The 27,047-nt window shown below is 48.2% G+C and overlaps 2 protein-coding genes and 2 long non-coding RNA genes across 12 annotated transcripts in view; 2 read left to right on the top strand and 2 right to left on the bottom strand.

Annotated features, from left to right (window-relative positions):
- Positions 1-111: 111 nt before the first annotated feature.
- On the bottom strand, positions 112-5,004 carry LOC148163292 (uncharacterized). Its single transcript, XR_015769242.1, has 3 exons — positions 4,909-5,004; positions 2,121-2,309; positions 112-1,855 (listed from the first exon to the last, which is right to left on the bottom strand). It is a non-coding gene; the product is annotated as an uncharacterized LOC148163292 (long non-coding RNA).
- LOC114202058 (leukocyte immunoglobulin-like receptor subfamily A member 6) lies at positions 4,765-18,693 on the top strand. 2 transcript variants are annotated; one of them, XM_088027876.1, is made up of 8 exons: positions 4,765-4,827; positions 5,329-5,364; positions 5,539-5,823; positions 5,969-6,271; positions 6,499-6,795; positions 7,005-7,307; positions 17,175-17,225; positions 17,369-18,693. In XM_088027876.1, exons 1-8 carry the CDS (start codon positions 4,785-4,787, stop codon positions 17,503-17,505), a joined length of 1,455 nt encoding a protein of 484 aa, XP_087884002.1. In that variant the 5' UTR covers positions 4,765-4,784; the 3' UTR covers positions 17,506-18,693. The 2 variants fall into 2 exon arrangements, with proteins under 2 accessions (XP_087884002.1, XP_087884003.1); XM_088027877.1 differs by lacking the exon at positions 4,765-4,827 and adding an exon at positions 5,082-5,173.
- Positions 17,227-26,883, bottom strand: LOC148163291 (uncharacterized). Of its 3 annotated transcripts, none has more exons than XR_015769231.1 (4): positions 26,372-26,883; positions 24,872-24,979; positions 20,822-21,010; positions 17,227-20,553 (listed from the first exon to the last, which is right to left on the bottom strand). It is a non-coding gene; the product is annotated as an uncharacterized LOC148163291 (long non-coding RNA). The 3 variants fall into 3 exon arrangements; XR_015769230.1 differs by having other exon boundaries at positions 21,724-24,979; positions 26,647-26,883; XR_015769229.1 differs by having other exon boundaries at positions 26,647-26,880.
- LOC148163290 (leukocyte immunoglobulin-like receptor subfamily A member 6) overlaps positions 26,452-27,047 on the top strand; it is a 13,971-nt gene continuing 13,375 nt past the window's right edge. For 2 of the 6 annotated variants that reach the window (XR_015769219.1, XM_088027879.1), the window contains exon 1: positions 26,592-26,911. Coding sequence is in view for 5 of the 6 variants with exons in the window: in XM_088027879.1 (XP_087884005.1) it covers positions 26,878-26,911 (34 nt within the window). In the remaining variant the exon portion in view is untranslated. Of the gene's footprint in view, positions 26,566-26,591; positions 26,912-27,047 lie in introns of those variants that run through there. The other 4 variants (XM_088027880.1, XM_088027878.1, XM_088027881.1 and 1 more) reach the window with 4 other exon arrangements.

The following is a 27,047-nucleotide window of genomic DNA, read 5'->3' as shown; positions in this document are numbered from 1 at the left end:
TGTTACGTGTATGTAATGGAATATCTTATGGCCAAACGAAGCACAAATTAAAATACCAAGCAATCGCATAAATCACTTTGGAACTAAACTGAAAAAAAAAAGAAGGGAAATTTTAAGAACCATGTGTGTGGAGTTATTCCATTTTATACATAAGTTCAAAAAAGAAGCATATATTATTTAAGGAGGCGAAGTTATGTTTAAGCCTATAAATAAAGGAAGGGAAAGAATCCCATGGCATCTCTAAGGTGGTAAACAACACGGTGATGTGGAAGGTTTTGTTCAGGATGGAAACCACCATCTGGAGCACTGGTGGTGTTCTCCATGATGCTAGTCTGTCGACTCGGGGTCCTTGTGTTGTTCCTGGTAAAGAACAGGTTTCTCTCTGTAACCTGCTCCTATTCTGCAGACACCTTAGTGAGATGGGGCTGAAGTGGGATGGAACAGCCATAGTGTACACTCTATCCTGAGCATCATCCAACGTCACCTCGGATCTGACACAGCACCTACGCACATGATGGCACTGAGGTCCCTCAAACAGGATCACTATCTACCTGCGGAGACTCACCTGAGTCTGATCAGACAATGAGCCACGTCCCAGGAAAGAAGCTGGCTCTCTGAACAGCCACTTCAGTGTCATGGGCTGTGTGGTTAGGAATTAAAAACTGCTTCGAATGAGTCAGGACCTGTCATTCCCGGTAAGCCGAACCAAGGTGGAGATCATCGGTGCGGGCCTGGGGCCACTACGGAGACTGGGCATGGTCATCTCTGATTTGGGTTGTCCACTTCGACGATCTGGGGCATGATGCCAGGAACTCTTATTCTGCCATCCAGCTCTCTGTCTATATGTCTGCTGTTTGAACTCTCACATCTCCCGTTTTTCAGAGGATGTACTTTCATCTTCCCTTTCCCTTCATATTTCATAAATTAAACAAAGATCGCATGTCTTACTCTTTTGCTTCCATATTTTTGACCATGTTCCTTAAAAGGAAAACTGGGGTCTTCTCTCAGCAGCTCTTGTCTGAAAACACTAACAGAAAGCATAATTTCCCAATAGCCTAAGATCTAAATCACAGGGCAGAGCCACACACTGTCTGCCACACTGTCCCCAGAGAGGGTGTTCTCACACCCATGATGGACTGTCCTGCTCTGCTTTGGAAAATCCTCCGTGGATCTCCAATTCTTTCTCACGAGATGGTCCTTGCTGCTGAGTCACGCATTCAAGGCTCTGTAGAGTGAGCCTGGCTAATCTGTCCAGACTTATTTCCATCTGAACCTTGCCCCTGCTCTGATCATCAGTTCATTATTCCCAAAATGTGGGCATAAGATAGTAAGTACATGTTGCTCATGCATCAGGGGTGAGCTGATGCCAGGGAATCCTGCTGAAGTGTCTCAGTCTCGTTCAGATGTCTGCTTCGATAGCTTCCAGAAAGCGTGCCCACTATCTTTGATTGACAATCTGGGGGTGTTAGGCTCTGCATCGTGGATCTCTAACCACTCCAACGTCTATTTCTGGAATACTGTCAACGAGATGGAGAAGCACAAACCAGGAGGAGAACACCCATGATGCGTCTTGTTGCCAACATGCAGTTGAGGAAATGCCCCTCCCGGTTTACTTTACTTATCAGATGATATCACAAGGTGGACATCAGAGCGGGGAATTGGGCTCCACCGCATGGACGGGCACTGAAAATACTCACTTCCAAAAGCTGCAGTACAGGAAGGGAAAGCACTAAGTCTCCAGTGGGGAAGATGCAGGAAAGCTTGAACAGCCACATGAATACCAGATGAGATATATTTCACAGCAAACAATCGTATCACAGAAAAAGAGGGACAGTGCCTGATAAAGGGGTTTCCTCTGTAAGAAAACATGACAATTCTCAATGTGCAAACCACCACGCAAAAGACAAAAATGGCTTCAACGGACGGGGCTTAGGGGGCTGATTCAAAGGGTAACATATGTGAGTCTTGATCTTGGGGTCCTGAGCTCAAGCCCCATGTTGGGTGAGGAGCCTACTTGAATAAAATATGTGTGTGTGTGTGTGTGTTTAATTTCTTGAATAGGGAAGAAATGGGGAACTCCACAACCAGGAGGAGACTTCAACACTCTTGATTGTACTTACACTTTACATGCGAATTGGGGTGCCACCATCCTGAGTGGGAGAAGATCTGCAGACTCCTTGCTCTCCTGGCCCATTTTCCATATGCATCACTGTCCTCAAGCAGGAGCTCTGGGGAGGACCCCTCTCCTCTGAACCCCATAGCATCTTTACGGTTTGAGTGGAGAGCTATACCCAGCATCGACATCTGCACTGAGGGGGCAGAATGAACAAGATGGTGTGTCCTGAGATGTTGGAGCCAGAGGTCCTGCTACCCGTGGGAAGGGGCAGGTCAGCCAGGGGAACTGCTCTGACACTGAAAAGCTGCCCAGCAGGGCCAGGAAGAGGATCCCACCATCCTCCCCGTGGGGGCAGAGGAATACTGCACAACCTCAACCCACTCCCTCCCACACCCCTTGTTCACTGCTTCTCTGAGGAGGATGCTGTTGGGGTCTCCAGGCAGGCAGCTTGGCTGGAGAGGAGAGAAGCTTGCCCTCCACCCCTGTCTCTTACACCTCACAGCCAGCAGCCAGCAGAAACCACTCAGGCTCCTTCACCCCTGTCCTGTCCACCCCACAGCCTACCCTGCAGCCCACACCTGGACACAGCTGGTCCGCGCAGCCACATTCACCACCTTCCCGGGGATCTGTGCTCCAGGGCCACCTGCTTTTCCAGGTCACCCCGCACACACCCATCTCTGCAACTTCCCTTCAGCATCTGCCCCTTCCCTTCCCAGAGTCCACCCCTGGTCCTCGCCATCCCCGGGGTCAACTGCTTGCTCTTCCAGCTGAACCCAGGGCTGTTCCCGGCGAGTCCAGATGTGTCGCTCCCACCCCAGCTGCCATTCTGCCTCCCTCCACCCAGACTGGGGCAGTTTCCTGTGACACACCCACAGTCCCGCACATGCACGTGCACACACACTCACACAATCATGCTGGGCCCGTAGACCCTTCCCCAATTTCCCAGATCAGCCCTCTGGAAACTCTTCCTCTCCAGCTCCTGTGAAAGTAGAGGCAACGGTAATGTCTGCATCCCTGCTTTCCTGTGGAAGCATGTTTATGAATCAGGAGAGGGGTGTGAACTTCATGTGATCAATCCATATACATCATTTGGAAGACCAGCTGACACTCAAGGTTTGCCTTCAATTATTGTGTTCATTTTATTTTATTTAAATTATGTCAGTCACCATACAGTACACCTTCAGTTTTTTTAATTTTTTATTGTTATGTTAATCACCATATATTACATCATTAGTTTTTGATGTAGTGTTCCATGATTCATTGTTTGTTCATAACACCCAGTGCTCCATGCAGAATGTGCCCTCTTTAATACCCATCACCAGGCTAACTCATCCCCCTACCCTCCTCCCCTCTAGAACCCTCAGTTTGTTTTTCAGAGTCCATCATCTCTCATGGTTCCTCTCCCCCTCTGACATACTCCCCTTCATTCTTCCTCTCCTACTATCTTCTTCTTTTTCTTTTTTCTTAAAATATGTTGCGTTATTTGTTTCAGAAGTACAGATCTGTGATTCAACAGTCTTGCACAATTCACAGCGCTCACCATAGCACATACCCGACCCAATGTCTATCACCCAGCCGCCCCATCCCTCCCAACCCCAACCACTCCAGTAACACTCAGTTTGTTCCTGAGATTAAGAATTCCTCATATCAGTGAGGTAATATGATACATGTCTTTCTCTGATTGACTTATTTCACTAAGCATAACACCCTCCAGTTCCATCCACGTCATTGCAAATGGCAAGATCTCATTCCTTTTGATGGCTGCATAATATTCCATTGTGTATATATACCACCTCTTCTTTATCCATTCATCTGTCGATGGACATCTTGGCTCTTTCCACAGTTTGGCTATTGTGGACATTGCTGCTATAAACATTGGGGTGAACCCTCAGCCCATGCTCTTCCTCCCTGGTCTGGAAACTCACAGTTCCCCAGCCCTCCCGTGACCTCGACACCCAATCCCCACAATCACACGGGGGGGTGAGTTCAGGACGATATGCAGCAGATGGGAACTGAGGCTCAGAGCAAGGACATTACCTCCCAAGGTGATGCTGGCAAAGGATGAGCCAGGAATAGTTCAATGAAGATCCACTTTCCTTCAAAATCACAGCCCTAGGGTGCCTGGGTGGCTCAGTTGGTTAAGCAACTGCCTTCGGCTCAGGTCATGATCCTGGAGTCCCAGGATCGACTCCCGCATCGGGCTTCCTCCTCGCGAGGAGCCTGCTTCTCCCTCCGACCCTCCTCCCATCATGTACTCTCTCTCTCTCATTCTCACTCTCTCAAAATAAATAAATAAATCTTAAAAAAAAAAAACAAATCAGAGCTCTAGCCCAAATAAATATCCCCTGATGCTTGCACACAGGACCCCCCAGGGTGGGGAGAACGGCTGTGTCCCAGGAACAAGGGGTACCGAGGAGCCAGGAGGGACTCGCAGCGATATTCCCAAGAAGGGGGAGGTGAACAATGCCAGAGAAAAATAGGGAAGTTCATGGAGGTTGTGATAGAAAGAGAACCTACACTGCAGGACCATGAGAAGCCTTGTGTTTCCTTCCCCATTTGCGTGTATTTCTCTTCGGGTCTCATTGCCACCGTGACCTCGACCCGAGCCAAGCAGAAATGTCACACAAGTGTCTCTGCTGACATGAGCTCCCCAGCACAGCAGGAACCCATGTCCCCTGCAGCATCTCTGGACTCTGGGGGCCCCGTCCATGGTGAGGACCCCAGGGATGTGCTGAGGATGGAGACCCTGTGGGGGAGGCTCTGGAGGGAAGGACATGCCCTGGTCGCCTCACCTGGATGGGGCATCTCAGGAAGCCTCGGGGTCCACTTGCTGCACCATCATGGACACCAGAGCCAGGCTAGGTCCTGGGGAGGGGCTGTTCTCCTTCCTGTGGGGCTGCTGATGTGACAACCCCGTGACAAGGAGGATCAGCCTCCGCATGACCACACCCTGTGTGTCTGCCAGTCCTGTGGGCACCGAGGTCCCTCCCTATGCACTGCTAGAGCCAGAGATGGGAGACGCCATGATCCCTGCCCTCACGGCCATGCTCTGTCTCGGTGAGATCTGAGGAGGGGAGGGGACGCCCTATTCTGGGAGAGACCCACCCCACAGCCAGACCCTGGGCTGTCAGGGAACCCAGACTCAGGAGGCTCATGGGAGGAGGGGTTCTCTCAGGATTCAGGGCAAACCTCTCACAGGAACTCTCTTCCAGGGCTGAGTGTGGGCCCCAGGACCCGAGTGCAGGCAGGTGAGTCTGTCCCCAGGGGTCTCAGTCCCACCTCCTCACTGGGGGTCACCCACCAGGCAGAGGGGATGGAGAACAGCAGTTCTGGGCTGACGGAGGGGGACGTCTGGGGGTTGGGGGCAGAGCTGGGACCTGGGGGTGGGGAGGTCTTGTGGCCCAACCTCTGTTTCCTTCCAGGGACCCTCCCCAAACCCACCATCTGGGCTGAGCCAGGCTCTGTGATCCCCTGGAGGACACCTGTGACCATCTGGTGTCAGGGGAGCCTGGAGGCGCAGGAGTACCGCCTATATAAAAAGGGAAACTCAGTGTACTGGGACAGACAGAAGACACTGGAGGCCGGGAACAAGGCCAAGTTCTCCATGAGACACATGACTGATGATTTACCAGGACGATATCTCTGTTCCTATCGCAGTCCCACTGGCTGGTCAGAGCTCAGTGACCCCCTGGAGCTGGTGGTGACAGGTGCGAGCCCACTCAGGGTCCCAGCCCCAGGCTCTGCCCTCAGGAAGGGGGTCTGCTCTCAGGTGTCTCCCTGTCACAGCCCAGCCCTGGGGATGATGTGGGGGATCTGAGCCCCATTTAACACCGTCCCCTTCTCCTCCCCTAGGATTGCACGACAAACCCAGACTCATAGCCACGCCCAGTCCTGTTGTGACCTCAGGAGGGAACGTGACCCTCCAGTGTGGCTCGTGGGTGGGACTCTACAGTTTTGTCCTGATGAAGGAAGGAGAACACCAGACCTCCTGGACACAGGACTCCCAGCCAGCCCCCATGGGGTGGTTCCAGGCCATGTTCCCTGTGGGCCCTGTGACCCCCAGCCTCAGGTGGACGTTCAGATGCTATGGTTATTACAGCAACACCCCCCAGGTGTGGTCACTCCCCAGTGACCCCCTGGAGCTGGTGGTCTCAGGTGAGGGAGTCTGATTGTGGCCCCATCCATGTTTTGAGGCACCAGACAGGTTATGGGGGCTCTGCTCCCAGGGGAGCCCCAGACGAGAGGGTGGAATGGGGGACAACAGGGGCTCACAGGTCAGAGACACTGAGGGTGATGGACCGTGAGGCCCGGGGGTCAGGACGGGAGAAGGGAGGTTTGGGGAGAATAATCAGCCCCTGCAATCCACGGCTGGTCTCTCCCAGGTGTGTCGGGCAAGCCCTCCCTCCTGAGCCAGCAGGGCCCTGTCGTGACCTCTGGACAGAGCCTGACCCTCCAGTGTCGCTCTGATGTTGGCTACGACAGATTCGCTCTGTCCAAGGAGGGAGCAGGTGACCCTCCCCGGCGCCTTGGCCGGCAGCCCCACGCTGGGCTCTCTGGGGCGAACTTCGACCTGGACCCTGTGAGACCCTCCCACGGCGGCCGGTACACATGCTATGGTGGACAGAACCTCTCCTCCGAGTGGTCGGCCCCCAGTGACCCCCTGGACATCCTGGTCGCAGGTGAGATGCCACAGGTCAGTCAGGACCCCAGACCCTGCACAGCTCCTGCCAGGGGGGCCCCAGGCGGTGGTGGTGGGACCAGAGGTGTGGGGTCCCCAGGGAGGGAGAGAGACAGACAGAGACAGAGAAGGGAGAGACCCAGAGGACACAGACAGACTCAGTTCAGAACGAGGGCTGGACAGCCCCTCACCCGCCCTTCCTCTCTCTAGGACAGCTCCCCTACAAACCCTCCCTCTCAGTGCAGCCAGGACCCACGGTGACCTCAGGAGAGAATGTGACCCTGCTGTGTCAGTCATCGAGCTCTGTGGACACTTTCCTTCTGTCCAAGGACGGGGCGGCCAATCCCCCGCTGCGTCTTAGATCAAAGCACCGAGCTGGGCAGCACCAGGCTGAATTCTCCATGAGTCCTGTGACCTCAGCCCACGGGGGGACCTACAGGTGCTACGGCTCAGTGAGCACCTCCCCCTACGTGTTGTCACAGCCCAGTGACCGCCTGGAGCTCCTGGTCATAGGTGAGAGACCCCTGACCCTGACCTGTATGAGCTCGGTCAGCTCAAAATGCACGTGTCAGGAAAGCCCGACACAGTAGCAAAGGCGGGGCTCACGGGGGCTCCACGGAGGAGGGTCCATCCCAGGGGAGACTGGAAAGATCCACAGCCTCCTCCGGGTTCCCCTATACTGCAGTCTCAGCAGAGGCAGGAGGCGGGGGCTGCATGAGGGGTGGGGGAGTGAGAATGATCGTGAGTACACAGAGGCCTCCCACTCACCTCCTGCCCCCTCCATATCAGAATCTGCTCTGTGGTGTCAGCCCCACAGGACACTGTCCTGGAGAGAAGCCTCCCCGCCTGCAGGCTCCGCTCTGCTGCCCCCTGTGCTCACCTGGGGGCCTCCCTGCCCCTCGGTGCACACCTGAGACTGAGGAGGGGCCGTGCCCGGCTCACGGGAGTCCCCAGGCATGCCGCACCGTGAGCCCATGTGCAGCGGGTGTCCACTGTGCACTGTGTGTGGACGCTTGTCCAGGGTCCCTGTGCCTGCTTCTCACACCTTCTACAGCAGCACCTGCAGACGTGATGACAAAGGGACCTCAGGTGACAGGGATGCAGACGCAGAAACAAGTCATCCCTCTCCGGTGCGCACGGGGTTAGATCAGATTCACACATTCCTTGTGGGGAAGAACTTCTGGGCACTACCGAGTCTTGGCACATTTTTAGTGAGTCTCATTTATTTACTTATTTCCTGCGTAAAAATCAGTGATTCATCACTTACATGAACTTCATAGCCTTTGAACTTTTTTCATAAAAGTGGTGTCAATCTGCAGCCTGTTCTATGAACTTCTTCCTTACTTTAATACCATATATGTCAGTTGTCTCAATAATAGTTTGCTATGCCTAAGAGAGCTATGAGTATGGGTGTATCTTTATGTGCTGTGAACTCACTACGCTCTTTTCCTTTCCACTATTTCTCAATACTCTGCTCAAAATTACACACGGAAATTTCACTTTCTCGTTTCCAAAATGCACACCTGTGTTTCTCACTTCAAAGGATGGAGAAAATGGCCACAAGGTTCATGTCAGGGAAACAGCTTGATTTATACCTCAAATTTATTTTAAACAAGTTCATTAAAAATCTATTTTTATATCGAAAGTACTGTGAACCTATCCATTTCAACCCATTTTCCTGCTTCATTAGGATTCTATTAAAAATGTGATCTTTTCCTGAAAGATGTACGTCTCCTGAACAACTGTTTTCTCTTTGATTTTGAGCCATATGAGGCTCTTTACAAAGGCTTCCTGATTTCAAACATTTGGGTGTTAACCCAACTGCATAACATTTACTGTTCACTCGTATTTTCTGAATTGTAGAAGCTACTATTACCTTGACCATTTGTATGAATTTTTTTAAATTTTTTATTGTTATGTTAATCACCATATATTACATCATTTGTTTTGGTGTAGTGTTCCATGATTCATTGTTTGTTCATAACACCCAGTGCTCCATGCAGAATGTGCCCTCTTTAATACCCATCACCAGGCTAACCCATCCCCCTACCCTCCTCCCCTCTAGAACCCTCAGTTTGTTTTTCAGAGTCCATCGTCTCTCCTGGTTCCTCTCCCCCTCTGACATACTCTCCTTCATTCTTCCTCTCCTGCTATCTTCTTCTTTTTCTTTTCTCTAAAAATATGTTGCGTTATTTGTTTCAGAAGTACAGATCTGTGATTCAACAGTCTTGCACAATTCACAGCACTCACCGTAGCACATACCCTCCCCAATGTCTATCACCCAGCCACACCATCCCTCCCACCCCCGACCGCTCCAGCAACCCTCAGTTTGTTCCTGAGATTAAGAATTCCTCATATCAGTGATGTCATATGATACATGTCTTTCTCTGATTGACTTATTTCACTAAGCATAACACCCTCCAGTTCCATCCACGTCATTGCAAATGGTAAGATCTCATTCCTTTTGATGACTGCATAATATTCCATTGTGTATATATACCACATCTTCTTTATCCATTCATCTGTCGATGGACATCTTGGCTCTTTCCACAGTTTGGCTATTGTGGACATTGCTGCTATAAACATTGGGGTGCACGTACCCCTTCGGGTCCCCACATTTTTATCTTTGCTGTAAATACCCAGTAGTGCAATTGCTGGATCGAATGGTAGCTCTAATTTCAACTGTTTGAGGAACCTCCATACTGTTTTCCAGAGGGGTTGCACCAGCTTGCATTCCCACCAACAGTGTAGGAGGGTTCCCCTTTCTCCACATCCCCGCCAACATCTGTCATTTCCTGACTTGTTAATTTTAGCCATTCTGACGGGTGTGAGGTGGTATCTCATTGAGGGTTTGATTTGCATTTCCCTGATGCCGAGCGATGTTGAGCACTTTTTCATGTGCCTGTTGGCCATTTGGATGTCTTCTTTGGAAAAATGTCTGTTCATGTCTTCTGCCCATTTCTTGATTGGATTATTTGTTCTTTGGGTGTTGAGTTTGATAAGTTCTTTATAGATTTTGGATACTAGCCCTTTATCTGATATGTCATTTGCCAATATTTTCTCCCATTCTGTCGGTTGTCTGTTGGTTTTGTGGACTGTTTCTTTTGCTGTGTAAAAGCTTTTTATCTTGATGAAATCCCAATAGTTCATTTTTGCCCTGGCTTCCCGTGCCTTTGGCGATGTTTCTAGGAAGAAGTTGCTGCGGCTGAGGTCGAAGAGGTTGCTACCTGTATTCTCCTTTAGGATTTTGATGGACTCCTGTCTCACGTTTAGGTCTTTCAACCATTTGGAGTCTATTTTTGTGTGTGGTGTAAGGAAATGGTCCAGTTTCATTCTTCTGCATGTGGCTGTCCAATTTTCCCAGCACCGTTTGTTGAAGAGACTGTCTTTTTTCCATTGGACATTCTTTCCTGCTTTGTCAAAGATCAGTTGACCATAGAGTTGAGGGTCCATTTCTGGGCTCTCGATTCTGTTCCATTGATCTATGGGTCTGTTTTTGTGCCAGTACCATACTGTCTTGATGATGACAGCTTTGTAATAGAGCTGGAAGTCCGGAATTGTGATGCCGCCAGCTTTGCTTTTCTTTTTCCATATTCCTCTGGCTATTCGGGGTCTCTTCTGGTTCCATACAGATTTTAGGATTCTTTGTTCCATTTCTTTGAAAAAAGTGGATGGTATTTTGATGGGGATTGCATTGAATGTGTAGACTGCTCTAGGTAGCATTGACATCTTCAAAGTGTTGGTTCTCCCAATCCATGAGCATGGAACGTTTTTCCATTTCTTTGTGTCTTCTTCAATTTCTTTCCCGAGTATTTTATAGTTTTCTGAGTACAGATCCTTTGCCTCTTTGGTTAAATTTATTCCTAGGTGTCTTATGGTTTTGGGTGCAACTGTGAATGGGATCGACTCCTTGATTTGTCTCTCTTCTGTCTTGTTGTTGGTGTATAGGAATGCCACTGATTTCTGTGCATTGATTTTATAGCCTGCTACTTGACTGAATTCCTGTATGAGTTCTAGCAGTTTTGGGGTGGAGTCTTTTGGGTTTTCCACATACAGTATCATATCATCTGCAAAGAGTGAGAGTTTGACTTCCTCTTTGCCGATTTGGATGCCTTTGATTTCTTTTTGTTGTCTGATTGCTGTGGCTAGGACTTCTAATACTATGTGGAATAGCAGTGGTGAGAGTGGACATCCCTGCCGCGTTCCTGACCTTAGGGGAAAAGCTCTCAGCTTTTCTGCATTGAGAATGATATTCGCTGTAGGTTTCTCGTAGATGGCTTTTATGGTATTGAGGTATGTACCCTCTATCCCTATACTCTGAAGAGTTTGGTCAAGAAAGGATGCTATACTTTGTCAAATGCTTTTTGTGCATCTATTGAGAGGATCATATGATTCTTGTTCTTTCTTTTGTTAATGTATTGTATCACGTGGATTGATTTGCGGATGTTGAACCAGCCTTGCAGCCCAGGGATAAATCCCACTTGGTCGTGGTGAATAATCCTTTTAATGTACTGTTGGATCCTATTGGCTAGTACTTTGGTGAGAATTTTTGCATCCATGTTCATCAAGGATATTGGTCTGTAATTCTCCTTTTTGATGGGGTCTTTGTCTGGTTTTGGGATCAAGGTAATGGTGGCCTCATAAAATGAATTTGGAAGTTTTCCTTCCATTTCTATTTTCTGGAACAGTTTCAGGAGAATAGGTATTAATTCTTATTTAAATGTCTAATAGAATTCCCCTGGGAGGCCACCTGGCCCCGGGCTTTTGTTTCTTGGGAGATTTTTTGATGACTGCTTCAATTTCCTTAGTGGTTATAGGTCTGTTCAGGTTTTCTATTTCTTCCCAGTTCAATTTTGGTAGTTGATACATCTCTAGGAATGCACCCATTTCTTCCAGGTTATCTAATTTGCTGGCATAGAGTTGCTCATAATATGTTCTTATAATTGTTTGTATTTCTTTGGCGTTGGTTGTGATCTCTCCTCTTTCCTTCATGATTTTGTTCATTTGGGTTATTTCTCTTTTCTTTTTGATCAGTCTGGCCAGGGGTTTATCAATCTTGTTAATTCTTTCAAAGAACCAGCTCCTAGTTTCGTTGATCTATTCTACTGTTCTTTTGGTTTCTATTTCCTTGATTTCTGCTCTGATCTTCATTATTTCTCTTCTCCTGCTGGGTTTAGGCTTTATTTGCTGTTCTTTCTCCAGCTCCTTTAGGTGTAGGGTTAGGTTGTGTATTTGAGACCTTTCTTGTTTCTTGAGAAAGGCTTGTATTGCTATATACTTTCCTCTCAGGACTGCCTTTGCTGTATCCCAAAGATTTTGGACAGTTGTGTTTTCATTTTCATTGGTTTCCATGAATTTTTTTAATTCTTCTTTAATTTCCTGGTTGACCCATTCATTCTTTAGTAGGATGCTCTTTAGCCTCCATGTATTTGAGTTCTTTCCGACTTTCCTCTTGTGATTGCGTTCTAGTTTCAAAGCACTGTGGTCTGAAAATATGCAGGGAATGATCCCAATCTTTTGGTACCGGTTGAGACCTGATTTGTGACCTAGGATGTGATCAATTCTGGAGCATGTTCCATGGGCACTAGAGAAGAATGTGTATTCCGTTGCTTTGGGATGGAATGTTCTGAATATGTCTGTGAAGTGCATTTGGTCCAGTGTGTCATTTAAAGTCTTTATTTCCTTGTTGATCTTTTGCTTAGATGATCTGTCCATTTCAGTCAGGGGGGTGTTAAAGTCCCCCACTATTATTGTATTGTTGTCACTGTGTTTCTTTGCTTTTGTTATTAATTGCCTTATATAATTGGCTGCTCCCATGTTCGGGGCATAGATATTTACAATTGTTAGATCTTCTTGTTGGATAGACCCTTTAAGTAGGATATAGTGTCCTTCCTCATCTCTTATTACAGTCTTTGTTTTAAAATCTAGTGTGTCTGATATAAGGATTGCCACCCCAGCTTTCTTTTGGTGTCCATTAGCATGGTAAATGGTTTTCCACCCCCTCACTTTCAATCTGGGGGTGTCTTTGGGTCTAAAATGAGTCTCTTGCAGACAGCATATTGATGGGTCTTGTTTTTGAATCCAATCTGATAGCCTGTGTCTTTTGATTGGGGCATTGAGCCCATTTACATTCAGGGTAACTAGTGAAACGTATGAATTTAGTGCCATTGTATTGCCTGTAGGGTGACTGTTACTGTGTGTTGTCTGTGTTCCTTTCTGATCTTTGCTGCTTTTAGGCTCTCTCTTTGCTTAGAGGACCCCTTTCAATATTTCTTGGAGGGCTGGTTTCGTGTTTGCAAATTCCTTTCGTTTTTGTTTGTTCTGGAAGCTTTTTATCTCTCCTTCTATTTTCAATGACAGCCTAGCTGGATATAGTATTCTTGGCTGCATATTTTTCTCGTTTAGTGCTCTGAAGATATCTTGCCAGTCCTTTCTGGCCTGCCAGGTCTCTGTGGATAGGTCTGTTGCCAATCTAATATTTTTACCATTGTACGTTACATATCTCTTCTCCCGAGCTGCTGTCAGGATTTTCTCTTTGTCTCTGAGACTCGTAAGTTTTACTATTAGATGTCGGGATGTTGACCTATTATTATTGATTTTGAGAGGGGTTCTCTGTGCCTCCTGGATTTTGATGCCTGTTTCCTTCCTCACATTAGGGAAGTTCTCTGCTATTATTTGCTCCAATATACCTTCTGCCCCTCTCTCACTTTCTTCTTCTTCTGGGATCCCAATTATTCTAATGTTGTTCCGTCTTATCACATCACTTATCTCTCGAATTCTGCCCTCGTGATCCTGTAGTTGTTTCTCTCTCTTTTTCTCAGCCTCTTTATTTTCCATCATTTGGTCTTCTATATCACTGATTCTCTCTTCTGCCTCATTTATCCTAGCAGTTAGTGCCCCCATTTTTGATTGCACTTCATCAATAGCCTTTTTGATTTCGACTTGGTTAGATTTTAGTTCTTTTATTTCTCCAGAAAGGGTTTCTCTAATAACTTCCACGCTTTTTTCAAGCCCAGCTAGTATCTTTAAAGTCATGATTCTGAACTCTAGGTCCGACATCGTACTAATGTCCGTATTGAGTAGGTCCCTGGCTGACGGTACTACCTCTTGTTCTTTATGCTGAGGTGATTTTTTTCGTCTTGTCATTTTGTCCAGAGGAGAATAGATGAATGAGAGAACAAAATGCAAACAGGTTTACAACGTCCCCAGCAAATATATTCTATACAAATCAGAAAAGACCTGAAACCAGGGGAAAAGAAAGGGAAAGAAAGAAAAAAGAAAAAGAAAAAAAAAGATAAACACAAAAACAGAACAATACAAAAAAAGCAGAATGTGATCAAATATGATCAGACTAGTGCATAGATCAGTGCCACACACTAGATTTTGGGCGTATTTTGGTCTGTTAGAAAAAAGTGCCTCCTAAAATTTTAAAGGAAGAAAGACATATATGTACAAAATAAGGGTTGATACAATGAAGGGATAGAAGATGACTGTAAAGATGAAAATTATAAAAGATTTTATAAAGGGACTTGATAAGATAAGAAGTTGTTTGAAAAAAGAAAGAAGATGAAAAAAAAAAAAGAAAAAAGGGAGAGAATGTGATCAGGCAGGAGACTAGAACAGAGCCATACACTAGTGATTTAGGGTATATTTTGATCTGTTAGAAGAAACTGTATCTCAAAATTTTAAAGAGAGAACAACTTATATGTATATGGAAAAATAAGGGTAACTACTATGAAGGGATAAAATATGACTCTAAAAATGAAAAATAAAAAATGTTTTTTTTTTTAAAAAGAGATTGATAGGATGTTGGTTGAAAAAGGGAAAAAGAAAAAAAACAGTTAACAAAAATTAACTTTGATGAACTAATGAATCATGGTAAAAAAAAGCCATGAATTCTATGTGCAGTATTCCCCTAGCGCTGGAGTTCTCCCGTTCTCCTTGATCGGTAAACTTGGTCTTGGTTTGCTGGCTGTTCGTGCTGATCTTCTGGGGGAGGGGCCTGTTGCTGTGGTTTCCAAATGTCTTTGCCGGAGGCTGAATTGCCCCGCCCTTGTCGGTCCGGGCTAAGCAAGCTGCTCGGGTTCGATCTCAGGATCTTTTGTTCCCTGCAAGCTCTCCGTACAGCTTTGGAGGACCAGGGCAAAAATGGTGGCCTCCCGATCTCCACCCGGAGGAGCTGAGAACTCAGGGCCCCGCTCCTCAGTGTGCCCACAGAGAAAAGCAGTCACTCCCTTGTCCCCGATCTCTGGCCGCTCTCCGCGCTCACCCGGCCTGTGACCGAGCGTTGCTATCTCTGCCACCCGACCCCGTGTGGAGTCTCCAAACCCAGCAGATCCCTGCGGTGCGTTCCCGTGCCGCTCCTCCCCAGGAAGGAAGGGGAGTCTCCCCAGCTCTGCCGCTTGTTGGGTCCCTGCTGGAGGAGTAGTGGCCCTACTGTGTCACCGATCACAGTTTATGGCAACCCCAAGCTGAGAGCCCGCGCCTCAGCTCCGTCTCTGCAGCCGGCTTCCCTGCTCCGATCCCTGGGAGCTCTGGTGCACTCAGGCTCCCCCGGTCTTTCTGTGACCCCAAGCGTCCTGAGACCACACTGTTCCGGGAGGATTCCACCCCCTGCTTAGCCACTGCAGGGACATCCCTCAGCGGAGCCGACTTCTAAGAGTTCCGATTTTGTGCTCCGCGGCTCTATCACTTGCCAGAAGCGGCCGGCGGAGGCCCCCCCCCCCCCCCCGGCCGTCTATCCTCCCGAATATCGCCTCGGATTCACTTCTCCGCACGTCCTACCTTCCAGAAAGTGGTCGCTTCTCTGTTCAGAGAGTTGTTGCTACTCTCCTCTTTTGATATCCTGTTGAGTTTGTAGGTGTTCAGAATGGTTTGATCCCTATTCAGCTGAATTCCTGAGACCAGACGAAATCTAGGTCTCCTAAACCTCCGCCATCTTGCTGCGCCCCCCTTGTATGAATTTTTATAATTAGGATTGGTCCATATTTTCTTTTTCCTTTTTTTTTTTTACTGTTTTCTTTTCATATGAAAACTGGGTTAAGAGATGTCAATGGTTTCCCAGTTTGTGTGTTCCCTCCATAGGAAATTCCACCAGCTCTCTCCTTTCCTGGAGGTTAGAAATCCACACGTAGGGACTTCCTCAGGTCTGGCCTGTGATATAGTGGGGACAGAGGTTGCCCTTTCAATGGAAATAAAACGATTAACTCTCCCTACTTGAAACCTCACCAGATTGCTAGAGTTTGTCCCCAAACAGTGAGATGAGGATGGAGACTCCTCCTTCTGGGCACGCGTCCCTGACCTGCCTCCAATTCCCCAAAGCCTGAGTCCAGACCCTCCTGTCCCCTGCCCACCCCCACGCGCCACAGACTCAAGTGCCCTCCTGTTGAGGGACAGACAGACTGTACCTCTCTCTCTCTCTCTAGACAGAACACCATAGATATCAGTACATATACAGCTGCTTATGTATTTATATTATATCTGCTATTTTACAAATAAACATGGTTATAAAAACCCATACCTATAATCTATGAGCGTAAAACACATATACATCTATATCCATGTATATGTATCTGCAGCCATTGGTCCTCATGCCCGTCATCTTCATCCCATAGCTTTTCACATGTTTGTAACTGGTCTTCCTGTCTAGATCCACACTGAGAGCAAGGAATAATGGTGTTCATATGACCCAATGACTGAACATCTTTAGGAGAGACATATCAATTTGGTTGATGTAGATGTGATACAGATCGATCGATCGATCTATCTATCATCTATCTCTCTATGAGTGTAGCACCGTAGGTATTTCTAACTATATGAAGAATGAATTAATGAACACATCCAAGAATGAATACTCTAGGTACAGATTAAAATGCAGAAACTGAAGAATGGGAGCCGGATGACATGGAGCTAAGGGGACCCTGCGCCAGACTTTGGCCCTTCTGTGCTCCTGACCGTCAGGAGCCCCTGACACCAGCCCCTCGTCCATGGACGCTGGGTCCTCAGCTACTGAATAAGTGAGAACTCTCATCTGCAGGGACATGAGCACAGGAGGTTTGTGTCCCAGACTGAACAGAAAACATACAAGGACATGATGATTTCTGTGTTGGGAGGCCATTTTTCTCTGCAATCCTGAGCGCCTGGGGCATGGCTGGAATCTATCCAGAATGACTCAGAAGCAAAGTCTGAAATCAAGGAAAACAAGGAGGCTGAAGGAATCCAGCGAGGAGAGCAGAGCAAATTCTCCTAGTAGAGAGAGGGGCTAGGTCAGGAACTGTACAAAAAGTGCTAGGGACAGGTTGAGGGACATAGAACACAGAGCTGAGGGCTGGCCGGACAGGGGTCTCCAGCTCCTTCCATCTGCTTCCATCTTCCCTGCAGGAACAGCTGACACCCTGAGCCCACCCCAAAACAATTCAGACCCCAGCCGTGGTAAGTAGAAGAATGTCTCAGTGATGGGGCTGGGGTGGAGGGGGTGTCCTGTCAGGGGGAGGCGGGTGTCCTGGGTGCACATCCAGGATCTGGGTGATTTGGGTCCACACTGACCTCTGCAACCTCTCTGTCCTCATTCTTAGCCTCAGATCGCAGGGATTACACGGTGGAGAATCTCATCCGCATGGGCGTGGCTGCCTTGATCCTGCTGGTCCTCGGGATTCTGCTACTAGAGGCTCAGCACAGCCAGACAAGGACCCCAGATGCAGCCAGGAGCTAAACACAAGGGGGAGCAAACACACCATTCCCTGTGGCAGACCTTTGGACATCAATCTGATGTGCCCAAGGGGATCCGGATGAAAGCCTACAGCTCATGCTAGCTGATCTGTGTGCTGAGAACATCCAGGGGGAAACATGGTTTAGATGCCAGGAAATGTCTGGGCTGTTCTCAGTCCAGGACTCGTCCCCCATGAACTGTGGTGCTTTCCCTCCTGCCATTGTTGGACATCCTTGACTGCCCCCCTGTCTTTCCTCATCCCTGTGGTGAGAGGGTTCGTCCCACACAGCGGAGTTGCGTTCATACCTTCTTAGAGCAGCAGCTCTCGTCCACCTTCGTGGGATACATTTCCCTTTACTTTCCATTTCCTCTTTCCCTGAGGTGCACTATAGACCACCATCTCTTCAGCCCAAAACACAAAATCTGTTTTCATAAGTAAATAGATGGGTGAAAATCAGGTCTGCTTTGGAACACATGAATCCAAAACCTTTCCCTAAACCCTCTCTGGACTCATAGAGGTCTTCTATCCTCATGAGATGACACCTGGTAGAGTTTTCCAGAAATACCATGAGTTTGAGGGTGCTCAGGGGTGTTTGAAGTGAAGCCTAGTGGTGAACTACTACACTGACTCCAAGATATAAATGTGGTTTTTTTTCAATGTTGTGACTCGTGGCATTTGCCCATTTCTTTGGTGTAAACACTCCCGTCATGAACAACATCAAGGAGACGCACGAATGCACCATGTGCCCAGTCACGGGGTCATGGATACAGCATCTTTCACAAGTGAGTGTGATCTAGCTGCAGGCGCACCTCGCTGGTGACCCGCCGTGCACATGTGCTTCCTTTTATTTTAAAGTTCCTGGGATTTACCACCTCTATGTAATGCCACACTTTCAGGGGAATTGTGACGCCCAAATCCTCCTGCATGCACAGGAGAGGCAAGAGAACACAAGGGCAAAATCCAATGTTGGAGAAAACATTGTGCACTTAGACGGCCAGTACATTACATTACAAACAATTGGAGGAGAAGATCAGAATCCCATGGTGAAAGGAAGGGACACAGCTCTGGCCTATAACTCCACACCCTAGAGGAAAGTGTGTGCGTATGCACGGTGACACCTGCAGGAGAATATTGACAAGGCTGTTGCTCTCTGTAGACAAAACCATACAAATAAAATTACAATTAAGGAATGTTTGTGTTACGACTATGTAATGGAATATCTTATGGCCAAACGAAGCACAAATTAAAATACCAAGCAATCGCATAAATCACATTGGAACTCAACTAAAAAAAAAGAAGGGAAATTTTAAGAACCACGTGTGTAGAGTTATTCCATTTTATACATAAGTTCAAAAAAGAAGCATATATTATTTAAGGAGGCGAAGTTATGTTTAAGCCTATAAATAAAGGAAGGGAAAGAATCCCACGGCATCTCTAAGGTGGTAAACAACACGGTGACGTGGAAGGTTTTGTTCAGGATGGAAACCACCATCTGGAGCACTGGTGGTGTTCTCCATGATGCTAGTCTGTCGACTCGGGGTCCACGTGTTGTTCCTGGTAAAGAACAGGTTTCTCTCTGTAACCTGCTCCTATTCTGCAGACACCTTAGTGAGATGGGGCTGAAGTGGGATGGAACAGCCATAGTGTACACTCTATCCTGAGCATCATCCAACGTCACCTCGGATCTGACACAGCACCTACGCACATGATGGCACTGAGGTGCCTCAAACAGGATCACTATCTACCTGCGGAGACTCACCTGAGTCTGATCAGACAATGAGCCACGTCCCAGGAAAGAAGCTGGCTCTCTGAACAGCCACTTCAGTGTCATGGGCTGTGTGGTTAGGAATTAAAAACTGGTTCGAATGAGTCAGGACCTGTCATTCCCGGTAAGCCGAACCAAGTTGGAGATCATCGGTGCGGGCCTGGGGCCACTACGGAGACTGGGCATGGTCATCTCTGATTTGGGTTGTCCACTTCGACGATCTGGGGCATGATGGCAGGAACTCTTATTCTGTCATCCAGCTATCTGTCTATATGTCTGCTGTTTGAACTCTCACATCTCTCGTTTTTCAGAGGATGTACTTTCATCTTCCCTTTCCCTTCATATTTCATAAATTCAACAAAGATTGCATGTCTTACTCCTTTGCTTCCATATTTTTGACCATGTTCCTTAAAAGGAAAACTGGGGTCTTCTCTCAGCAGCTCTTGTCTGAAAACACTAACAGAATGCATAATTTCCCAATAGCCTAAGATCTAAATCACGGGGCAGAGCAACACACTGTCCGCCACACTGTCCCCAGAGAGGGTGTTCTCACACCCATGATGGACTGTCCTGCTCTGCTTTGGAAAATCCTCCGTGGATCTCCAATTCTTTCTCACGAGATGGTCCTTGCTGCTGAGTCACGCATTCAAGGCTCTGTAGAGTGAGCCTGGCTAACCTATCCAGACTTATTTCCATCTGAACCTTGCCCCTGCTCTGATCATCAGTTCATTATTCCCAAAATGTGGGCATAAGATAGTAAGTACATGTTGCTCATGCATCAGGGGTGAGCTGATGCCGGGGAATCCTGCTGACGTGTCTCAGTCTCGTTCAGATGTCTGCTTCGATAGCTTCCAGAAAGCGTGCCCACTATCTTTGATTGACAATCTGGGGGTGACTAGGCTCTGCATCGTGGATCTCTAACCACTCCAACGTCTATTTCTGGAATACTGTCAACGAGATGGAGAAGCACAAACCAGGAGGAGAACACACATGATGCGTCTTGTTGCCAACATGCAGTTGAGGAAATGCCCCTCCCGGTTTACTTTACTTATCAGATGCTATCACAAGGTGGACATCAGAGCGGGGACTTGGGCTCCACCACATGGACGGGCACTGAAAATACTCACTTCCAAAAGCTGCAGTACAGGAAGGGAAAGCACTAAGTCTCCAGTGGGGAAGATGCAGGAAAGCTTGAACAGCCACATGAATACCAGATGAGATATATTTCACAGCAAACAATCGTATCACAGAAAAAGAGGGACAGTGCCTGATAAAGGGGTTTCCTCTGTAAGAAAACATGACAATTCTCAATGTGCAAACCACCACGCAAATGACAAAAATGGCTTCAACAGACAGGGGGTTAGGGGGCTGATTCAAAGGGTAACATATGTGAGTCTTGATCTTGGGGTCCTGAGCTCAAGCCCCATGTTGGGTGAGGAGCCTACTTGAATAAAATGTGTGTGTGTGTGTGTGTGTGTTTAATTTCTTGAATAGGGAAGAAATGGGGAACTCCACAACCAGGAGGAGACTTCAACACTCTTGATTGTACTTACACTTTACATGCGAATTGGGGTGCCACCATCCTGAGTGGGAGATGATCTGCAGACTCCTTGCTCTCCTGGCCCATTTTCCATATGCATCACTGTCCTCAAGCAGGAGCTCTGGAGAGGACCCCTCTCCTCTGAACCCCATAGCATCTTTACGGTTTGAGTGGAGAGCTATACCCAGCATCGACATCTGCTCTGAGGGGGCAGAATGAACAAGATGGTGTGTCCTGAGATGTTGGAGCCACAGGTCCTGCTACCCGTGGGAAGGGGCAGGTCAGCCAGGGGAACTGCTCTGACACTGAAAAGCTGCCCAGCAGGGCCAGGAAGAGGATCCCACCATCCTCCCCGTGGGGGCAGAGGAATACTGCACAACCTCAGCCCACTCCCTCCCACACCCCTTGTTCACTGCTTCTCTGAGGAGGATGCTGTTGGGGTCTCCAGGCAGGCAGCCTGGCTGAAGAGGAGAGAAGCTTGCCCTCCACCCCTGTGTCTTACACCTCACAGCCAACCAGCCAGCAGAAACCACTCAGCCTCCTTCACCCCTGTCCTGTCCACCCCACAGCCTACCCTGCAGCCCACACCTGGACAGAGCTGGTCCGCGCAGCCACATTCACCACCTTCCCGGGGATCTGTGCTCCAGGGCCACTTGCTTCTCCAGGTCACCCCGCACACACCCATCTCTGCAACTTCCCTTCAGCATCTGCCCCTTCCCTTCCCAGAGTCCACCCCTGGTCCTCGCCATCCCCGGGGTCAACTGCTTGCTCTTCCAGCTGAACCCAGGGCTGTTCCCGGCGAGTCCAGATGTGTCGCTCCCACCCCAGCTGCCATTCTGCCTCCCTCCACCCAGACTGGGGCAGTTTCCTGTGACACACCCACAGTCCCGCACATGCACGTGCACACACACTCACACAATCATGCTGGGCCCGTAGACCCTTCCCCAATTTCCCAGATCAGTGCTCTGGAAACTCTTCCTCTCCAGCTCCTGTGAAAGTAGAGGCAACGGTAATGTCTGCATCCCTGCTCTCCTGTGGAAGCATGTTTATGAGTCAGGAGGGGGGTGTGAACTTCATGTGATCAATCCATATACATCACTTGGAAGACCAGCTGACACTCAAGGTTTGCCTTCAATTATTGTGTTCATTTTATTTTATTTAAATTATGTCAGTCACCATACAGTACATCTTCAGTTTTTGATGGAGTTCTCAAAGTCAACACCAAAAAAAAAACAAATAATCAAGTCAAAAAGTGGGCAGAAGACATGAACAGACACTTCTCCAAAGAAGACATACAAATGGCTAACAGATACATGAAAAAATGCTCGTCATCATTAGCCATCAGGGAAATTCAAATCAAAACCACATTGAAATACCACCTTACATCAGTTAGAATGGCAAAAATTGGCAAGGCAAAAAACAACAAATGTTGGAGAGGTTGTGGAGAAAAAGGAACCCTCTTACACTGTTGATGAGAATGCAAGTTGGTACGGCCACTTCAGAAAACAGTGTGGAGGTTCCTCAAAAAAATAAAAAATAGAGCGACCCTAGGACCCAGCAATTGCACTCCTGGGTATTTACCCCAAAGATACAGAAATAGTGAAATAAAGGAGCACATGCACCCCAATGTTCATAGCAGCAATGTCCGCAATAGCCAAAATGTGGAAATAGCCGAGATGCCCTTCAACAGACGAATGGATGAAGAAGATGTGGTCCATGTATGCAATGGAATATTACTCAGCCATCAGGAAGGATGAATACCCAACTTTTACATCCACATGCATGGGACTGGAGGAGATGATGCTCAGTGAAATAAGTCAAGCAGAGAAAGTCAATGATCATACGGTTTCACTTATTTCTGGAACATCAGGAATAGCACGGAGGACATTAGGGGAAGGAAAGGAAAAAGAAAGGGGAAATCGGAGGGGGAGACGAATCGTGAGAGACCATGGACTCCTAGAAACAAAGTGAGGGTTGTAGAGGGGTGAGAGGGTGGGGGGATGGGTTAGCCCAATGATGGGTATTAAGGAGGGCACGTATTGTGTTTATTTTAATTGATGACTTACTTAATTTCATTTAAAGTCTCCTTTCCATTTGGGTAACAGCTAGTATGACCTTCATAGAACTTTCTGACTACGACAGTCCTTTGCTTAAATATTCCATAAACCCTGGAAGAGGTGGCCATTTCCTCTTCTGTGAAGACACCAAAGCAAAGCTACAAGAAACACCAACAATCAGGGAAATACAACACTACCAAAGGAAAAGTCACATCTGCATTAGCTGACCGTGAAAACAATGGAGACGACAATTCCAAAATAATTTTCTCAAAGAACCTCGGTGAACTCATCTTCCACCAGGGGCCAGGAACACAAACGACAAAGGACAGTCTCTTCGATAAATGGTGTTGGGAAAACGAAACGTCCACATGCAGAAGATTGAGATTGGACCCTTACCTCACACCATATCACAAAAATCAACGCACGTGGACTGAAGACAGAAACGTAAGACCTGAGACCGTAAAACTACTGAAAGAAGACATACGGGGAAAGCTTCTTGACATCAATGTGGGCAATGATTTTTTGAATATGATCCCAAAAACATGGGCAACAAAGGCAAAAGTAGACAAGTGGGAGTGTCAAACCGAACACCTTCTGCTTGGCCAAGGAATCATCAACAGGGTGAAAAGGCAACTTACAGAATGGGAGAAAATCCTTGCAAACCACGCATCTCATAGGGGATACTTTTCAAATCTATAAGAAGCTCACACAACTCAGTGCAATAAGACTGCTCATACTAAGAATAACCCAAATGAAAATGGGCAGAGGACCTGAACAGGCATTTCTCAGAAGAAGACATCCAGAGGGCTGGTATGTGTATGAAATGGTGCTCAGCATCACTCAGCTTCAGGGAAATACAAATCAAAACCTCAGTGAGACACCAGCTCCCACCTGATACAAGAGCTCTTCTCCAAACAACAAGGTGTAACAAGCCTTGGCAACAGTGTGGAGAAAATGGACCCTTTGTGCACGACTGCTGGGGATGTAAATTGGGGCAGCCACTGTGGAAGATCAGAATGGAGTTTCCTTAAACAGTTAGAAAGAAAGCAACCCTGGGATCCACAGGATCCAGCAATCCCACTCCTGAGTCTATGTCCACAGTAGATGAAATCGGGATCTCAAAGAGACATCTGCACCCCCATGTTCATTGCAACATTAACCACAACAGCCAAGATATGAGAACAACCTAAATGTCTGTCTCCAGATGAATGGATAAAGAAAATAGGGTATTTATCTGAAAGGAGTACTACTCCACCTTGAAAAAGGAAATCCTGTCATTTGCGACAACCTGGGTGAACCCGGAGGACGTTTACGGGAAGTGACATACGCAAGACACAGCAGGGCAAGTACAGGGCGATCTCACTGATGTGTGAAATCCCAAACAGCAAACTCCTAGACACCCAGTGGAGTATTAGTTTCCGGGGCCGGGCAAAGGGGGGCATGGGGAGATGTTGGTCAAGGGGTATCAAGTCTCAGTCATGCAGACGAGTAAGTTCTGGAGATCTACTGCACAGCAATGTGACTGGAGCTGACTGGAACCTATCGTATGCTGCAAATTGGCTTAGAGGGTAGGTCTTCAGTGTTCCTACCACACGCAAACATGCACACACACATACACACACACATACACAAATGCTCCCTGCATGAGGTGCTGGGTACATTAATTAGCTTGACTGTGGTGATCACTCCACAAACATACATATAGCAAAACATCCAGTTATGTACCTGAAATATGTCCAATTTCTGTTTGTCATTTATACCTCAATAAGGTGGAAACAATATTGTTTCATTTAAATACACCAAGCACTTTGGAAGTCATGTCATTTTTCATTTTAGATCATTGCACACCGATTTAATGTGTGTGTTTACATTTTTCTGAACGGGTGTGCATTACCGTCTCCCTTGAGGTAGGACTAGATTCTAGTCACAGGTCACCTGGACTGTGACTGTTCCTATATATGTGTGTATATGTGCTGTGTCTGTCTCTGATATTTTCGAACACTTACATTTTTGCCATTTGTCCTTCATGCTGCACCTCACCTTCTCGATCCTGGGTTCCTGTTCACACCTGGGTTCCTTTTCGTTCTTTTTTCTTTTATTTTAAGATTTTATTTCTGTATATGAGAGAGAAAGAGAGTAGAGCAGGAGCTGAGAGAGAGGGACAAACAGACTCCGGGCTACGCACAGAGCTTGATGTCAGGCTTGACCCAGAGCTAGATCCCACGACCCTGAGATCATGACCTGAGCCGAAATCGAAATCGAGAGTCAGAACCTTAGGGACTGAGACACACAGGTGCCCCCTGGGTTCCTGTTCTAACTGAACTATAACACTTGGCATCTGCTCGCTGAGAGTGAAAATAGTCGACTACCTGAAAACGTGCAGTTCTGCAAATGCCTTCTCTCCCATTCTCTCTCTACAGCAAGTTGCAGGGAAACCCTTTTCATTTCCTTGTGTGAGTGTATGACTCCAGTCCTGGGAGAGGCAGCTACATCTGGTGGTTAAGGGACCCAACCCCTAAGCCCTTCTTGTCTCTCCTGAGGATGCAGCCCGACCTTCTCTTGGAGCCCTGACCCCTCTGCAGTGAGAGGACCGTGGGGAAGCCCTCTGTGTCCACACTGGTGGAAACGTCCTCCCGATGAGCCCTCCGAGGTCCCAGGCACCAGTGGAGACTCAGCTTAGTTCTCTGTTCCCTGCTGGGGTTCCACCTGCATCTGGAAATTTCATTTCCCGTTTCCTTGCGTGTGTCTGTGGCTGCATATTTCAGACGTACTGTGAGTGGCAGTCCTGGTATTCTGAGCAGACAAGGTTTCCGGTGGGCACACGAACCAGCCACCTGACTGCACAGTCGGGCCCCAGGACACCGTCAGCGCAACAGGACCCTCAGCCCATGCTCATCCTCGCTGGTCTGGAAACTCACAGCTCCCCATCCCTCCCGTGACCTCGACACCCAATCCCCACAATCACCCGGGGGGGTGAGTTCAGGACGGCATGCAGCAGATGGGAACTGAGGCTCACAGCAAGGACATTACCTCCCAAGGTCATGCTGGCAGAGGATGAGCCAGGAATAGTTCAATGAAGATCCACTTTCCTTCAAAATCAGAGCTCTAGGGCGCCTGGGTGGCTCAGTTGGTTAAGCAACTGCCTTCGGCTCAGGTCATGATCCTGGAGTCCTGGGATCGACTCCCGGATCGGGCTCCCTCCTCGCGAGGAGCCTGCTTCTCCCTCCGACCCTCCTCCCGTCATGTACTCTCTCTCTCTCATTCTCACTCTCTCTAAATAAATAAATAAATCTTAAAAAAATAAAATCAGAGCTCTAGCCCAAATAAATATCCCCTGATGCTTGCACACAGGACCCGCCAGGGTGGGGAGAACGGCTGTGTCCCAGGAACAAGGGGCACCGAGAAGCCAGGAGGGACTCGCAGCGATATTCCCAAGAAGGGGGAGGTGGACAATGCCAGAGCAAAATAGGGAAGTTCATGGAGGTTGTGATAGAAAGAGAACCTACACTGCAGGGCCATGAGAAGCGTTGTGTTTCCTTCCTCATTTGCCTGTATTTCTCCTCGGGGCTCATTGCCACCGTGAGCTCGACCTGAGCCAAGCAGAAATGTCACACAAGTGTCTCTGCTGACATGAGCTCCCCAGCACAGCAGGACCCCACGTCGCCTGCAGCATCTCTGGGATCTGGGGGCCCCGTCCACGGTGAGGACCCCAGGGATGTGCTGAGGATGGAGACCCCGTGGGGGAGGCTCTGGAGGGAAGGACATGCCCTGGTCTCCTCACCTGGATGGGGCATCTCAGGAAGCTTCGGGGTCCACTTGCTGCACCATCATGGACACCAGAGCCAGGCAAGGCCCTGGGGAGGGGCTGTTCCCCTTCCTGTGGGGCTGCTGACGTGACAACCCCGTGACAAGGAGGACCAGCCTCCGCATCACCACACCCTGTGTGTCTGCCCGTCCTGTGGGCACCGAGGTCCCTCCCTATGCACTGCTAGAGCCAGAGACGGGAGACGCCATGATCCCCGCCCTCACGGCCATGCTCTGTCTCGGTGAGATCTGAGGAGGGGAGGGGACGCCCTCTTCTGGGAGGGCCCGCCCCACAGCCAGACCCTGGGCTGTCGGAGACCCCAGACTCAGGAGGCTCACGGGAGGAGGGGTTCTGCTCAGGATTCGGGGCAAACCTCT

The sequence above is a fragment of the Eumetopias jubatus genome, unplaced genomic scaffold, assembly GCF_037043125.1.
Source record: "Eumetopias jubatus isolate StellerSeaLion01/CBP00866 unplaced genomic scaffold, mEumJub1_p1.0 scaffold_10, whole genome shotgun sequence".
NCBI lineage: Eukaryota > Metazoa > Chordata > Mammalia > Carnivora > Otariidae > Eumetopias > Eumetopias jubatus.
This window is presented reverse-complemented; position numbering and strand designations above follow the sequence as displayed.

Excerpts from the sequence above, each read along its gene's own strand:
- LOC114202058 (XM_088027877.1), top strand. The coding sequence starts at position 5,128 with ATGGGAGACGCCATGATCCCTGCCCTCACGGCCATGCTCTGTCTCG. Across the intron at positions 5,174-5,328 it reads CACGGCCATGCTCTGTCTCG|GGCTGAGTGTGGGCCCCAGG; the intron begins GTGAGATCTGAG and ends ACTCTCTTCCAG. Across the intron at positions 17,226-17,368 it reads CAATTCAGACCCCAGCCGTG|CCTCAGATCGCAGGGATTAC; the intron begins GTAAGTAGAAGA and ends CCTCATTCTTAG.